The sequence below is a fragment of the Neltuma alba genome, unplaced genomic scaffold, assembly GCF_004799145.2.
Source record: "Neltuma alba isolate B1F8T4 unplaced genomic scaffold, ASM479914v2 tig00011972_pilon, whole genome shotgun sequence".
Taxonomy (NCBI): domain Eukaryota; kingdom Viridiplantae; phylum Streptophyta; class Magnoliopsida; order Fabales; family Fabaceae; genus Neltuma; species Neltuma alba.
Genome location: NW_021636547.1, coordinates 219,654 through 233,934, shown reverse-complemented (window position 1 = coordinate 233,934; position 14,281 = coordinate 219,654). Strand labels below are relative to the sequence as shown.

At 32.8% G+C, this 14,281-nt stretch overlaps 2 protein-coding genes across 4 annotated transcripts; both read right to left on the bottom strand.

The window, feature by feature from the left end:
• Positions 1-430: 430 nt before the first annotated feature.
• Positions 431-3,725, bottom strand: LOC114720308 (multiprotein-bridging factor 1b-like). 2 transcript variants are annotated; one of them, XM_028905952.1, is made up of 5 exons: positions 3,543-3,725; positions 3,327-3,481; positions 1,516-1,599; positions 725-807; positions 431-658 (listed from the first exon to the last, which is right to left on the bottom strand). In XM_028905952.1, exons 2-5 carry the CDS (start codon positions 3,475-3,477, stop codon positions 539-541), a joined length of 438 nt encoding a protein of 145 aa, XP_028761785.1. In that variant the 5' UTR covers positions 3,478-3,481; positions 3,543-3,725; the 3' UTR covers positions 431-538. The 2 variants fall into 2 exon arrangements, with proteins under 2 accessions (XP_028761785.1, XP_028761784.1); XM_028905951.1 differs by lacking the exon at positions 3,543-3,725 and having other exon boundaries at positions 3,327-3,495.
• Positions 3,726-10,780: 7,055 nt separating this feature from the next.
• Positions 10,781-13,301, bottom strand: LOC114720309 (multiprotein-bridging factor 1b-like). Of its 2 annotated transcripts, none has more exons than XM_028905953.1 (4): positions 13,097-13,301; positions 11,798-11,881; positions 11,312-11,394; positions 10,781-11,212 (listed from the first exon to the last, which is right to left on the bottom strand). In XM_028905953.1, the coding sequence occupies exons 1-4, from the start codon at positions 13,236-13,238 to the stop codon at positions 11,093-11,095; spliced, it is 429 nt and encodes a 142-aa protein (XP_028761786.1). In that variant the 5' UTR covers positions 13,239-13,301; the 3' UTR covers positions 10,781-11,092. The 2 variants fall into 2 exon arrangements, with proteins under 2 accessions (XP_028761786.1, XP_028761787.1); XM_028905954.1 differs by having other exon boundaries at positions 10,781-11,197.
• Between the last annotated feature and the right edge of the window lie 980 nt (positions 13,302-14,281).

The window sequence follows — 14,281 nt, the reverse complement described above, 5'->3', positions numbered from 1 at the left end:
GGGTTCATGTTCCATCTCAATTTTGAGATTAAAATTATTGGGGTTTAAAAAAATTGATACTCAACATTGTATATAGGGGTAAGATAATTTTGAAACCTTGATTGGTTTTCTAGACATCAACAATGATCATGTCTTTTGCTATTCTAGATAGATACAGTCACCTCCAATTAGTGACACAGAAAAAATCCAACTGAAGTATGCTTTTTTCCAAATTTAAGAAAAAAAATTAGAAAAACTGAGAAAAATTCGCCCATTAAAATTTTATTCATAAATTAGAGCACCAATACTCTGTATGTACAAAATTTACACGGCACCAATACTTTATGCGTATAAATAAAAACATTTTCGAATTCTTATTCTCACCGATAAAATTTTTAACGTAAAACTTTTTACCAATTTTCCCAAAAAATTAAAACATGCAACTAATTAGAGTCACAACCAACAAACTTACTTCTCTAGCATTTATTTATTCCAACTGCTCAGTGGTCACAGTCATACTTGCATATATACATGTTTCAGCTTGAAACCGTCATATTCTCTATTTCTTGCCGCGCAGTTTGGCTCCAAGAGCCCTCTCCAGCTTGTTAAGTATCTGTTGGTTTGGAATGGCTTTTCCTGATTCGTACTCCTGAATCACTCGAGGTTTCTCATTGATCATCTGCAAGCAGTTATCACAGAGTCTCAGAACACATAGAAGGGAGGGAGCAAAGAGAGAGAAATATACCTGAGCAAGCTGTGCCTGGCTAAGTTTCTTCTCCATCCGAGCTTTCGTAATAGCTTTCTTGAGTTCAGTTGGCACACGTCCATCTACTCTCATTGTCAAACCACGCAGAATGATATGAACATAAAGATTTAAAGAGAATCTAGAGATAACAGTCGTATATTTGCCACTCAAAATGAAAAAAAGATCAATCAATGAAGTAATTCAGTGATGGTAAATAGATCGAACCTGAGCATGAATTATATATATAGAGAACTAAATACATGATGCATTTGATGTTATGTTAAAGCTACTAAAAGAAATGGAAGTAAATGTGACAATGATTAACACATACTACCTTGGATTCCTAATCTAAGACTTAGTTGATTAATTTGGAGAGGTTAAAAAATTACTAAATTACTTAACATATACAGCATATATTGCATGATTTTTCTAAAATACTTATGCATGTCATTAGAATATATATCAATTTATAAGCAAAACAAATTAGTTTGGAGAAAAACAATAAACATGAATACTTTAAAATAATTTAGTAATTTTTTAATCTCTCCAAATCAGTGAACTAAATCTTATATAGTTATATTAAAGGCAGGAGGTAGTATATCAAGAGATACCACACTGTTTACAATTCTGTGCTCCGGCTATCTAGTTATTATTGTATTAAGATATAAATGATGATTGCCAACATTTGTTTTTCAAATTCAAGAAGTTATAAGCATAGATAATAAATACATCATGCAGAGTTGTCTCAGGAGTAGAATGTGCAAAGAATAAAATCATGCAAGTGCACTCACGAGCTAGATTCTCGTTATCTTCATCCAGCCTCTTCGTGTTCAGTGAAGTTGTACTAGAAGCAGGCTTGTTTGTGCCAGCACTATCTGCAATGAAAAATTGAACAATCCTCGGCAATTATCAGTTATGACTCATGAATCAGACGTAGGATTCACATGAGATACTACATCCAGTCCTAATTATAAGATCTCTTTTATAGATTATAAACAAAATCTTATAATTAAAACCGGAAGCAGTAGAAGATAATATGCATGCATACACACACAGGGACATCATACTAATTAATGCAAGCAACTTTGTAATACTCTTCCGGTCCTTAATATGGGACCCAATTGTTGAGTTGGTTTTAGTCCTAAATATAAGACTCATTTATCATATTTATCAATTTTCTCTAAACTACCCCTATAAATACTCCCTCAACCATAATCAAGTAGAAGAGGAAGAAAGGGTATTAAGAAAGATAATTATGGTATTTTAGAAAAAACGCGTCACATTTCTTATAATTAACTAACTTATTTAAATTTCTTAATCTAATCAAATTAGTTAAATAGGTCTTTTATTAAAGACCGGAAGAGTATTACTTTAGAAAATAGACAAGCATTACTACTACGGATATTTCCTGCCTCTTTCCTTATTTTTGCTAAAGATAAAAAATATTAGTTCAGAGAATACGCTTGCAACATAACTCTGTTGCCTAAAACACCAAATTATCATGTCCAAATCGCATCGATCACGGGTGATGAAGTTTAGATCAACTCACACCACAAATATCATCTATTAATCAAAAACTCCCTGTAACAATAAGAGCAAAAAAAATTTTAAAAAAAGGGGCAAACATAACTAAATCACAGTTTGTGTGTTTGATTTATCCGTGGGTAAGGGAAGGACAAATTTTTATATGGATAACTTGGCTCTTATTTTATTTAAGTTATTTTTTTCATATTATATAAAATGTTTAATGAAATGTAATTATAAATAACATTTAATACATAAAAATATAATTTTATAACTAGTAAAGTTGAATAAATATAATTATAACACATAATTAATAGTTAATATACACAATAATTATAATTATATATGTCTAAAATTATATTTTATAATAATAATAGTTGTAATAGTAATTCTTAAACCTTTTCATGGACGAAGAACGGCAACTTGATGCTCAATAGTTATATTTTACAACCTCGAAACAGCTCTTGCCGTAATGAACTCGCCTCCCCTCATCGCTACTTGTTTCACCGTCGCCTGCTCTAGCCTTTGCCTCACCACCGGTGACTCCTTCAGGCCCTAGTCCAGGTTGGAGAGGATGGCGAAAGCCTGACCACTGTCTTCAGGTGCTAAGGATGGCGAAAGCCACAGCTCCGGTGGCGGCAGAGGAGAGGCGAGACGGAGGCACACAAGCGCGTGAAGAAGCGGGTGACGTCGCTATGGGTGGGTAGAATTGGGATATTAAAAAAAGTATTAAAATTGCATGAACAATTTAGAGTATGTTTCTTGAAACCAAACCATAGTTTTTTTTAAAAATAATTTTATAAAATACAAAATAAATATGTAAAACATACTAACCACTTACCGAAGTACCGAAGTCCAACAAATTATTTTTCCCGAGAAAACTGCTTTCAGAAGGGAGAGGGGACCAACTAAGCACACTTACCTTCCCTCCCAAAAAAAACAAACACCAATTACCGAAAATAGGTGATTTTTCAGACAAGCAGAAAGCAATCCAAAAAATTTAAAATTAGCTTCTCCAATTAAATTATAATAACAACAAATCATGTAGAGACATGGTTCCACAAGGAGAGAAACTGACATTTCTTGAAGGTCTCGACCTCAGCGCCAGCGCGGCGAGCTGCATTGACGGCTTTCTCGTCCTTCTTGGCGGCGGCGGTCGGAGCTTTCTTCCGGATCAACATCGGCTCCTGAACTTGAGGAAACATGTACACCGGCTCCGAAAACTGCATATTACTGATCACCGGCCCCTTAACTTGAGGAAACATGTACACCGGCTCCGAAAACTGCATATTACTGATCACCGGCCCCTTAACCTCACTACGATCCACTATCCGCCAAGAAATCGGCAGATCCGAATTCTCTAGCTCTATCTTATGCATAAGTTCAGACCTGATTTCTCGGAGACGAGTATCTTCTTCTCTTTCTCGGAGAAGAGACATAGCTTTCTTTCAATGTTCTCTCTGTGACCTTGAGGCGCACGCTCTTGTTGGCTCTTGAAGCAGGTATAGTTCCCGGTGTACTATGAATACCCTTAAAAAGACCGAATGTGCTTAGGCTGCAAGCTAGAATAGACTCTCTACTTTTTCCCCACTAATCCCCCTTCCTCCTTCCTTACTAAGCAACAATGAGTAAAGCGTTTCAACAGACTTTGTGTTTGGCTTGAATAAATTTTAGATTTAATTATTGTATTAATACTCCTCGAGTCCTTAATATAAAATCCAATTGTTGAGTTGGTTTTGATTCTAAATATAAGATCTATTTATTATATTTATCAATTTTCTCTAAATTACCCCTATGGATACTCCTTCAATCACAATCAAGTAAAAGAGGAAGAGGGGTATTAAGAAAGATGATTATGGTGTTTTAAGAAAAACATGTTATATTTCTTATAATTAACTAACTTATCTAACTTCCTTAATCTAATCAAATTAGTTAAATTGGTCTTATATTAAAGACCGGAGGAGTATAATTTTTTTGTCATTAAGTTAGCCCTATTTTAATTTTATTTCTTCAAATTTCAAATAATAAATTTTGGCTTCTCAAGTTTTTTTCATTTTAAATATTGGCCCTTTATAATTTAATAACAATTTGAACTATTTTATTTTTTAAGGGACTAAAATCTATGATTTAAAATTTAAAACATCAAAATAAAAAAAAAGTAAAAATTTGAAAGACAAAATACTATAACCTTTTAATGTTTTTATATTTTTTTTGGCAGATTTAAATTATTCAGATCAAATTATAGTGGTTTAGATTAAGGTGCCAGGGTCGTGATAGGTCGCCAAGAGCAAAAACATGGTGCATAGGGAAGATGGAGAGCGGGTTTTGGCTTCACCAGATGAGGACGACATGCCTGCACCTTAAGACTGAATGAGAGCGTATTTGGCTGAGTGTTCGAGAAGCCTAAAAGCTAGTACTCTTGTTCTTAATATAAGATATAATTGATTAATTTAGAAAGATTAAAAAAATTAGTTAAATTAGTTATTTGTAATAAATAAGTGTTGTTTTTTTTAAAATATTCTCACTAACTATGTGTATTAGCTAAAACTATTACTTGATGGAACCTTTAATATATACAATTACTATAATAACTACTTTGAAAAAAAAAAGATAAATATGAAAAACAAAGTGAATTAAAGTCTTATACTTGAAATCAAATTAGAAATCAAACTAGTTTATACATTAAGAACCCGGGGTATTAATTATTTCATCCATAAGCACATTTGAAATTTCAGTACCTGTTTGGTTGAGCTTTTAGCTCATCTTACTTATGAGTCAAAAGTTAGATTCAGAAACAGGTTGCTTAAAGTAGAAAAAAGTTACTTGTAACTTATTTACTGTGGTTAAAATTGTTGGGAGAAAACTGATATGGTGTCAAAAAGTATTTTCTCTGTCTGAGATGTTTGAATAGAAATTAAGTCATGATTTTGTTTTTACGGTTTACGAAGTAAGAGGTTGCCAAACGTCTCCTTGTTCATCATTACTTTGAACGTGGATGTTGAACAGCAAAGATAAACAGCTCTTGGAGTTTTTCAAAAAAATTTCAATAATGTCTCTAATGTTTTAAAATATTTCAATCATTAAATTTTACTTCTTCATATTAAAACATTTTAAATTTATTATATTTTATAAATTTATTTTTTATCATTTAATAAAATTCACACCCATTTTAATAATTTTACAAACTCAATTTACTTTTATTCAATCATAATCTAAATAACTTTTTATCCAATCTAACTTTTTAAACTAATTTTTATAAAATCTAATCTAAACATAAATCACATTACCCAATCTAACTTTTTTAAAAGCCAAATTAAAAATAAGTTACTTTTCCTACTGCAAATCTAAACCGACCCTGAAGAGACTGTTTGCAAAGTCTTGTTCTACGCAATACTCCTTTTTTCATGAGTTGCAAATTTTAGCTGAATTTGTTTATTTTTATAAGTTATATTTTAGAAATTTCTGAACATCTGACATACTTTTTTAATTTTTATTCCTGATCAATTTTATGTTATTCTCTTTTTTTTTCATTTTCTTTCCTACTCATACTTTCCATAAATAAGAATATTTTGAGAAAGTATTCTTATCTAACATATTTATTATTTTAACCAATGTTTTAGTTTATCTCTGGGCCTTAGGGCTCGTTTATTACCAGAGGGAGGGAAAAAGAGCGAGAACTGGAGAGAATATTTACTGCTATATCTTCTTTTTTATCATGACACTTGTTCGGCTTGATATTATATAAATGGGCAAAAGAACAGCGACGGTTCAAATTAGATCTAAATGATTTTTTTTTTATCAAAACGTCTAGGTGATTTAGATTTTATTGATTTTATTTGATATATTTTGTTTGCATGTGATATAGATAATGTAAATTAAATCAGTATATATTTCCTGCCAATCTTTGGAACAGCGGAGGGGTTGGTGCTCGCATATTGGGAGTTAATACTTAAATGCCACATGTAGGGGCTAGAGGTAATCACATTATTAGTTGTATGAAGAACAAAAGGCGTATTAATTCGTTATGGATTATTTCTTAAGATAATTCTATGACCCTTTTCCGTAAATGTTTAGCGCTGATCTTAAAAATGAATATCATTATACTTATCATATAATAAAATTCGCACCATCATATCTAGTTTTAATTGTTTAGATTTAAAAATTTTAACTAATAATTTTTAAATAATAAAATTATATTTTAAAAAATTGAAATTTAAGACATTATTTTTATTTTAAATTTTATACTTATTAAAATAATTTTTTTGAAAAATAAAAATAAAACACAAATTTGGACCTCCCATCCCAGGTTACCGAAACTCAATCCTGTGCGGCTAAATGTGCCCTGTTACAGATATTTAACATTGATTACAGTGAATAGCTGAACAATACTGCATCTCCAAACGACATGCCTTATTTAGAAGGACTACATTCAGAGACTTTAATTTAAAAAAATAATTGAAAAAACAGATATTGTTTCATTTTTTTCAACAAAATTTTATTTTAAAAGTGACTATTTCAATCATTACAAGAAAAATACAAATAAAAGTGACACAACAATACTCTAGCTCTACGTGGTGGCCACCTAAATATTAGTACTTCGTAGTCCATAGAACATAAAGAAAATGACCTCATAGGATGACAGCAAGCGGTGAAAATGAGTAAAGTCTTTATTAAGTCTACAATTTAATACAAGTCGGGTAAAAATAAAATTATGATTTTAAAAATATTTTTACAGTATATAAAATAAATATATAAAAAATTTGTTTTAATTTACAAAAACATATTTTTAAAAAGTATTTTTATACTAATTCAAACACCTTCTCATTTTTATTAGGACTTAGGGAGTGTTTGGATAAAAACCAAACCATGGTTTCAGAAGTGTTTTTACGGATTACGAAGTAAATATGTGAAGGAGATTACCTCGTTTTGCGGAAAAGTACTTCTGAAACCACGGTTTTGGAACACCCAAACAGAGCCTTAGCCTGTTTGTTAAACAAACAGGCTAGGTTAAATCCTATTTAAAGGCTTAGATAACCTAGCCTGTAAGCCTTCAAGGCTAGTAGCTTATCCTTTTACGCATTAAAAATATATATAATTATATTTATATTATATATATGGTAATTATGCTTTTTATTCTTATATTGTAGTTTAAAGATACAATTAGTTGTCTGTTGTAATACCCTGAGTTTTTATCACTCTCTTCACGCTAAAACATTCAACCTCTTCTATTGAATCCTAGCTGTCACCACTATCTCCCTTTGCCTTTCCATTCTTCCTCACAACCCAGTACGCGTTCCTCCGTTCTTTCAAACTGTCATTTTTCATTCTTCACTCTGTCCTATGGTTTTCTGGTTTATAGATATTTCCTCACATTAATGTTTTTTTTATAATGATAATCAGCAAGCAAAATTAATTCTGCGCAGCCACACAAATTTTCCCTCTTGAAAATGGTGATGAATGTGGAGACTACCTCCATTCAGTCTTGATCCCGCAAACTTGCATAGTTGCAATCGAATGATTGTGGGCAACTAGATATTTTTGCACGGATATTCTTTTCTTTTTTTTTTCAATTTGATTGTATTGGATTTTTGTGTTCTTTTTCTAGAGTATTATTACTTACTAGTGAGATCATTTTCTATAATTTAGATTTCAAATAACCCTTTGAATCAATTTTTATTTTGACTTATTAAATTATATGAATTAAGTTTTTTTCCGGTAAAATTTTTTTATTTAATCATATAGTAGAAGCTTAATAAAGTGTAGGTCTCAGCCTATTTAACATCTTCAAAACCTGATTTTTTGAAGTCTATTTAAAGGATTAAGGTGCACCTAATATCTTTAACTATTTTTTCAAGTGTACTCAGTGGTCTGAAATTATTTGTAGTGCAATTTCACCCTTAAAATTATTAAATTGGTGCAATCTTATCCAAAACTAACTCTCAGTTACTTTTGACTGTTAACTTGTTGAATCACCAAGAATTTGATCAAATGAATCTTAGGTGGCATATAACAATCACATGACATGGCAATTTTTCAAAGTTGAAAAAAAAATATAAAAAACAAATCTATGGCAGAAACATTTGGAGATATACAACTCATGGACATCGCAGTGAATTTTTCAGTCCTTTGTCAATCTTTCAAAATGAACAGATTTAAGCTACAGGATGCTGAAGCAAGTGACTTGGTGGAGGAAAAGAAGGCATGAAGCAACTAGCTAATTCTGAAATGGGTCCAAAATAGTCATCTTCATAAGGAGAGGCGCATGGATTATCATGCTAATAGTGATAATAATGACAATCTTTTCATGGACGGATTCGAACCGGCTAGTGAGTTTCAAGAACACGCACAATCAAAGAAGAGGGATTGGGGGAAAAATGAAAGCTTTGTCTGATCCAAACCTTTGGCCCTAAGCTTTCTTCTCTCCTTATCTAGATCCAAAACCAAAGCATATAAAAGTGAACTTTCTGCTCAGTGGATTCTCCGAGTCCAACGGCGTTCTGTGCATCGCCAAAGGCGCACGCACTACTTAGATCTAGTTGAGTCCGACCTTCTATTGATTGTTTCAGATCCTAGGTTTGCGTCTTAGGATTTAGATCTGGTTGATCTGGCGACCTTCCTCCTCATGCAATATTGTGATCTTGTCCCCCCTTAAGCGGACCTAGTCGTCATCTCCAATGGACTCAAATCTGATCCTTATCCTTGTTGTTCTTCTTGTTCTTTTTGCTTGCCTCTTCTTTTCCAGTTGTGCACTTGTGCTGCTCACCAGTAGATTTTTTTTTTTTAAATTTCAAAACATTGCCATGTCACGTGCTTGTTATATGCCACTTAAGATTAATTTGGTCAAATTCTTGGTGGTTCAGCAAGTTAATAGTCAAAATTAATGGAGAGTTAGTTTTAGATGAGATTGTACCAATTTAATCATTTTAAGGGTGAAATTGCACTACAAATAACTTTAAGATACTGGATGTAGTTGAAAAAATAGTTAGGATACTGAATGTGCCTCAATCCTATTTTAAACAGATTTATAAAAAAACTTCAAGCTTAATCAAGCTTTTTGAAGGTTCAGGTCTAAATTTAAACAAAACCTATATGCTGGTTCAGGCTTTAGGCCTTTATTACAAGCTCAAGCTTAAGCCTATCTGGTCAAATCTTTACTTGACCTCACTTTTCACTTCTAATGATAGCTATTCTTTTTTTGACCAGAAACCTAATGATAGCTATTCAAGTCCAGTGAATAAACCCGCCGGCTTTGGACCAAAAAAAAAAAAAGAATAAACCCGCCGGCCCCCCTTTGTTTTTTTTTTAATAACTTTTTTGGGAGGATGGCCCGAGGGACGTTGGGGGTGTGTTTAAAAATAGGCTCGCTATAACTAGTGGTCACCAAACTAATAATTGAGTGTTCGTTTGGATCAGCGATTGAAAAAACTGCTTATTGAAAAAGCAGTTTATGGATAAGTAAAATTGGGTAAAAACTAAATTAGATAAGTTGAATTGTGTTTGAATTGGAGTTCAGAAAATCCTGTTTGCAAAAATGAGATTGGTAAAAAGTTGTTTGGATTATGGTTAAGTAAAAGTAAGTTTGGTTGTAAAATGACCAAAATGAGCATGAGTTTTAATAAATAATGAAAAATGGAAAAAAATAATTTCACATAATACAATGGAATTAAAATAATTTAATATGAAGAAGTAAATTAAATTTTAAAATTTTAGAGAAATCAAAAAAATTATTTTAAATATAAAGTGAAAGAAGAAAAAAATTGAATTGAGATAATATAATGAAGAAGTAAAATTTAATGAGTGAATTAGAATTAAGAACTTTAGAGAAATCATAAAAAATATTTAAGAAATGAAATGCAACATGATAAAAAAAAAATAAATTAACATAATACAATAAATTTAAATTAACGAGGGACATTGGCTGAAGAAAGAGAAAAGTTCAGGAGAATGGATAGCTCTCTGACGCGAAAGAAAAAGAAGAGTTCAGGAAGAAATGAGGGACATCGGCCGAAGAAACAGAAAAGTTGTATCTCAACGGTAAAAAATAAGCCCTTAAGCTGATCCCATAAGCCAGAAAAGAGAGTTTAGGCCAGAAAGTGCGCTTATCAGCTAAAATCTCATAAGCTGCTTTTTTTTTTAAACCCAACCAAACAGGGTAACCGAACCAATCGGGCTTACACTGCAAATAAGGTCTTTAGAAGCCCTCTAAAAGCCCTACCAAACGGACCCTGAAAAGATGTCTTGACACCTTGTTTGGTTTACTTGACGTCGACGACCATTTCCTTTACTATTCTACATAGATGTACTCACAAGGAAGTAATTCAATTTGAAATATGTATGTTTTTCAAATTTAAGAAAAAAATTAAAGAAAATGGGGGGAAAAGCCCCTTAGGAGAAATGTTGATGGTGAAAAAGACTTAAATTAGAATAGCAGCGTATAAAACCTTTTCAGACGCTTCTTATCAATGAAATTTTTAATGGAAACGTTTTCCAAATTTTCCAGAAAAATTAAAACCTTTAACTATTCAGGAGTCATAATCAACAAAATTTATTTCTTTCATATCTATTTATTCCAACTAGTTAAAATCATCATAGCAACAAAACGTCATCATACAACTCACATCTTCACAAGTATACATGTGAATGTGAACAATAGAACCTTAACATAGTGTTGTGCCTCGCACTGATGTACCGATTGCACAACTCTTCACAATTCTAACAACTGCAGGGTGTCTCCAACTAAATCCACGTGATACGGAATAGCGGGTTATAAGTGCTGTGAGTTCAGTCCGTATGAAATGTGAATTAACATGCACGTTTCAACTTGAAACCGTCACATTCTCTTCCCTATTTCTTGCGGCGCAGTTTGGCATCAAGGGCCCTCTCCAGCTTGCTAATTATCTGTTGGTTTGGAATGGCTTTTCCCGACTCGTACTCCTGAATCACTTGAGGCTTCTCATTGATCATCTGCAAGCAGTTATAGCTATCATACTAACTACCTATAGCAACATTAGAAGACATCAGAATACATAGGAGGGAGCAGGGGGGACAGAGAGAGAAATATACCTGAGCAAGCTGTGCCTGGCTAAGTTTCTTCTCCATCCGAGCTTTCATAATAGCTTTCTTGAGTTCAGTTGGCACATGTTCATCTACACTCATTGTCAAACCACGTAGAATGATATGAACATCAAGATTTAAAGAGAATCAACAGAAACTACACTACTTACAAGTTATAAATAACATAATTCATATCAGACATTGTACCCCCAATCATCTAGTTATTATATCAACATGTTAAATATTAATGATATTTCCGACCCTTGTTTTCAGATTCAAGAAGTTATTACAAGCATAGATAATGCAGAAACATTATGTAGATATTATTCAGATAGTTAACTTCCCCATATCTAAAGCTTCTTAATTTCTATCCAGAAAAACAAACTTTTACTCAGGCGTAGATATGAGAAAGTTGTCTCAGTAGTAGAATATGGAACACAACTGAATTTAATTTGTTAATGTATGCAAAGAATGCAATCATGTGTGTACACTCACGAGCTAGATTCTCCGTGTCTTCATCCAGTTTCTTAGTGTTCAGTGAAGTCGTACTAGAAGCAGGCTTGTTTGAGCCAGCATTATCTGCAATGAAAAAATAAACCTTCAACATTCTGACTGAGCAATTAAGGGAGCTTATCAAGGTAAGACTGGTGAATAACACACAACCGGACTATTAGGTGTGACCTCTAATTGGTTCTCACTGCTGAAAGTTCAACCCAAACGAAATATTACAAGAAAAGTAATCATAAGGTACCATAGTTTGCGGTTAAAATTAGGTAATATCCATTGTCTCACCCCATATACAAACACACCACTACAAAATAAGACGAGGATAGTCAGTTATAAAGTACAAGCTGTACAACTCTGTCTCCCTTCTCAAACAAAAAGGCAGAAGTCTCTGCTTTTTAAAGCTTGTTTTCATGTTTCAATCCCTGAATCACAGTTCTTTTTTTTGACTGGAAACATCTGTGTTTCTTTGGAAGAATTCCTCACTCCCATTAGGCAAAAATTAATAGCACCTTAAATTATCAGTTACGACTCATAAATCAAACGTAGCAGTCACCAGAAATAGGAGATAATGCATGCACACACACACAGACATTATACTAATGCAAGCAACTTTGTAATATTACTTTAGAACATAGAGAAGCATTACTCCTACGAGATATTTTTCAACATGGACGATTTGGAGAAGGAACTGCAACCTATAAAAATGAGTTTATTAAGCACGCCAAAAGATTTGCCCTGAGTGTAATTTGAGAATTTATGGAACGATAAACGGACATTTCCTGCTTCTTTTTCCTTACTTTGCTGAAGATCAGGAAGATTAGTTCAGAGAATACAGTTGCAACATAACTCTGTTGCCTAGAACACCAAATTATTATGTCTAATCGCATCAGTCACGGGGGAAAGAAGTTCAGATCAAATCCCACCACAAATATCATCAATTAATAACTCCTTGTAATATTAAGAGCCAGAGAGAAAAAAGCGCAAACGTAAATAAATCACTACGCATCAAATAATCATATAATAAAATGATTTCATACGAGCGGGAAATGCAATCCAAGAAATCTAAAATTAGTTTCTCCAATTAAAATAAGCATAATATAAGAAATGCAAACCAGGTAATATGGTTCCGGAAATGCAAACCAATATACCAAGCTCCATAATATAAGAAATGCAAACCAAGCAATATAAAAGATAAATAGCCGAAAATTCTAATCGCAACGAATCATTTAGCGACAATCACGTTCGTAATCGTAGCAAGAATATGGTCCCAAGTGGAGAGAAACTAACATTTCTTGACGGTCTCGACCTCGGCGCCAGCGCGGCGAGCTGCATTGACGGCTTTCTCGTCCTTCCTGGCGGCGGCGGTCGGAGCTTTCTTCCGGATCATCACCGGTTCCCAATCCTGCCGAATAGGCCCAACTCCAGACATAGCTTTCCTTCAATGTTCTCTCTGTGAGACCTTGAAGCGCACGCTTTCTTGTTGGCTCTTTGAAGCAGGTATAGTTCCCGCCTTCCCGGTCTGGGCTCTTATAAAGGTCGATTGTGCTTGGTGCGCACGCCAATGAAACCCGTCCCTTGCAAACATTTACAAAAGGCGGCGGAAATATTTCGGGAAGTCTAAACATTTGTCCCCATAATTTATGTTAATTTTTAATATGGGCCCGCAGTCTCAAAATTTTTAATTCCTTCTCTAAAACAACCATTAATGGTTGCTGGTATACCAAAAAAAAAAAAATCATGTTTTAGTCCTCATAATTTGATGTTGTTGTCAATTCATTTTCTCGGAACCTCCAGCGCCCCAGGATGTCAAACATGTGGCGGACCGTTGATAATACTCCTATGTAAATTCCGCATGAACTTTTGTGTAGTACTTCCTCTTATACTTAATATAAAAATTACTCCTCCGGTCCTAATTATAAGACCCAATTGACTTATTTGAGGAGATTAAGGAAGTAAGTTAAGTTGGTTATTTATAATAAATAAGTGTTGTCATTCCCAAAATATCCTTGCTAATTAAGTATATTGGCTAAAACTATCATTATTTGAAGGATTATCTTGAAAAAAATGCATAAATATAAGAGACAAAATGGATTGGGGTCTTATAATTAGGACCAAATAAAAAGTCAAATGGGGTCTTATAATAAGGACCGGAGGAGTAGTTAACTAATTTAAATAAATTAAAAAAATTTGTTAAATTAATTATTTATAATAAATAAATATTTTCTTTTCTAAAATATCTTTAATCATGTTTATTAGTCACAAATGTCATTTGATGAAATTTTTAACACGTGCAACTGTTATAGGGACTACCTTGAAAAAAATAGATAAATATCAAAGACAAAATAAATTGGGATATTATATTTAAAATTAAATTAAAAGTTAAACTAACTCTTATATTAAGGATCGGAAGTAATATTTCGATTCTTTTCATAAGAACCTAATAACTAGATCACGTTATTTAAGAAAATAGTT

Coding starts and splice junctions, on each gene's coding strand:
- LOC114720308 (XM_028905952.1), bottom strand. CDS start 3,477: ATGCAGTTTTCGGAGCCGGTGTACATGTTTCCTCAAGTTCAGGAGCCG. Junction 1,600..3,326: donor GGTCGAGACCTTCAAGAAAT/GTCAGTTTCTCT, acceptor TTTTCATTGCAG/ATAGTGCTGGCACAAACAAG. Junction 659..724: donor GCCAGGCACAGCTTGCTCAG/GTATATTTCTCT, acceptor AACTGCTTGCAG/ATGATCAATGAGAAACCTCG.
- LOC114720309 (XM_028905953.1), bottom strand. CDS start 13,238: ATGTCTGGAGTTGGGCCTATTCGGCAGGATTGGGAACCGGTGATGATC. Junction 11,882..13,096: donor GGTCGAGACCGTCAAGAAAT/GTTAGTTTCTCT, acceptor TTTTCATTGCAG/ATAATGCTGGCTCAAACAAG. Junction 11,395..11,797: donor AGACACGGAGAATCTAGCTC/GTGAGTGTACAC, acceptor CAATGAGTGTAG/ATGAACATGTGCCAACTGAA.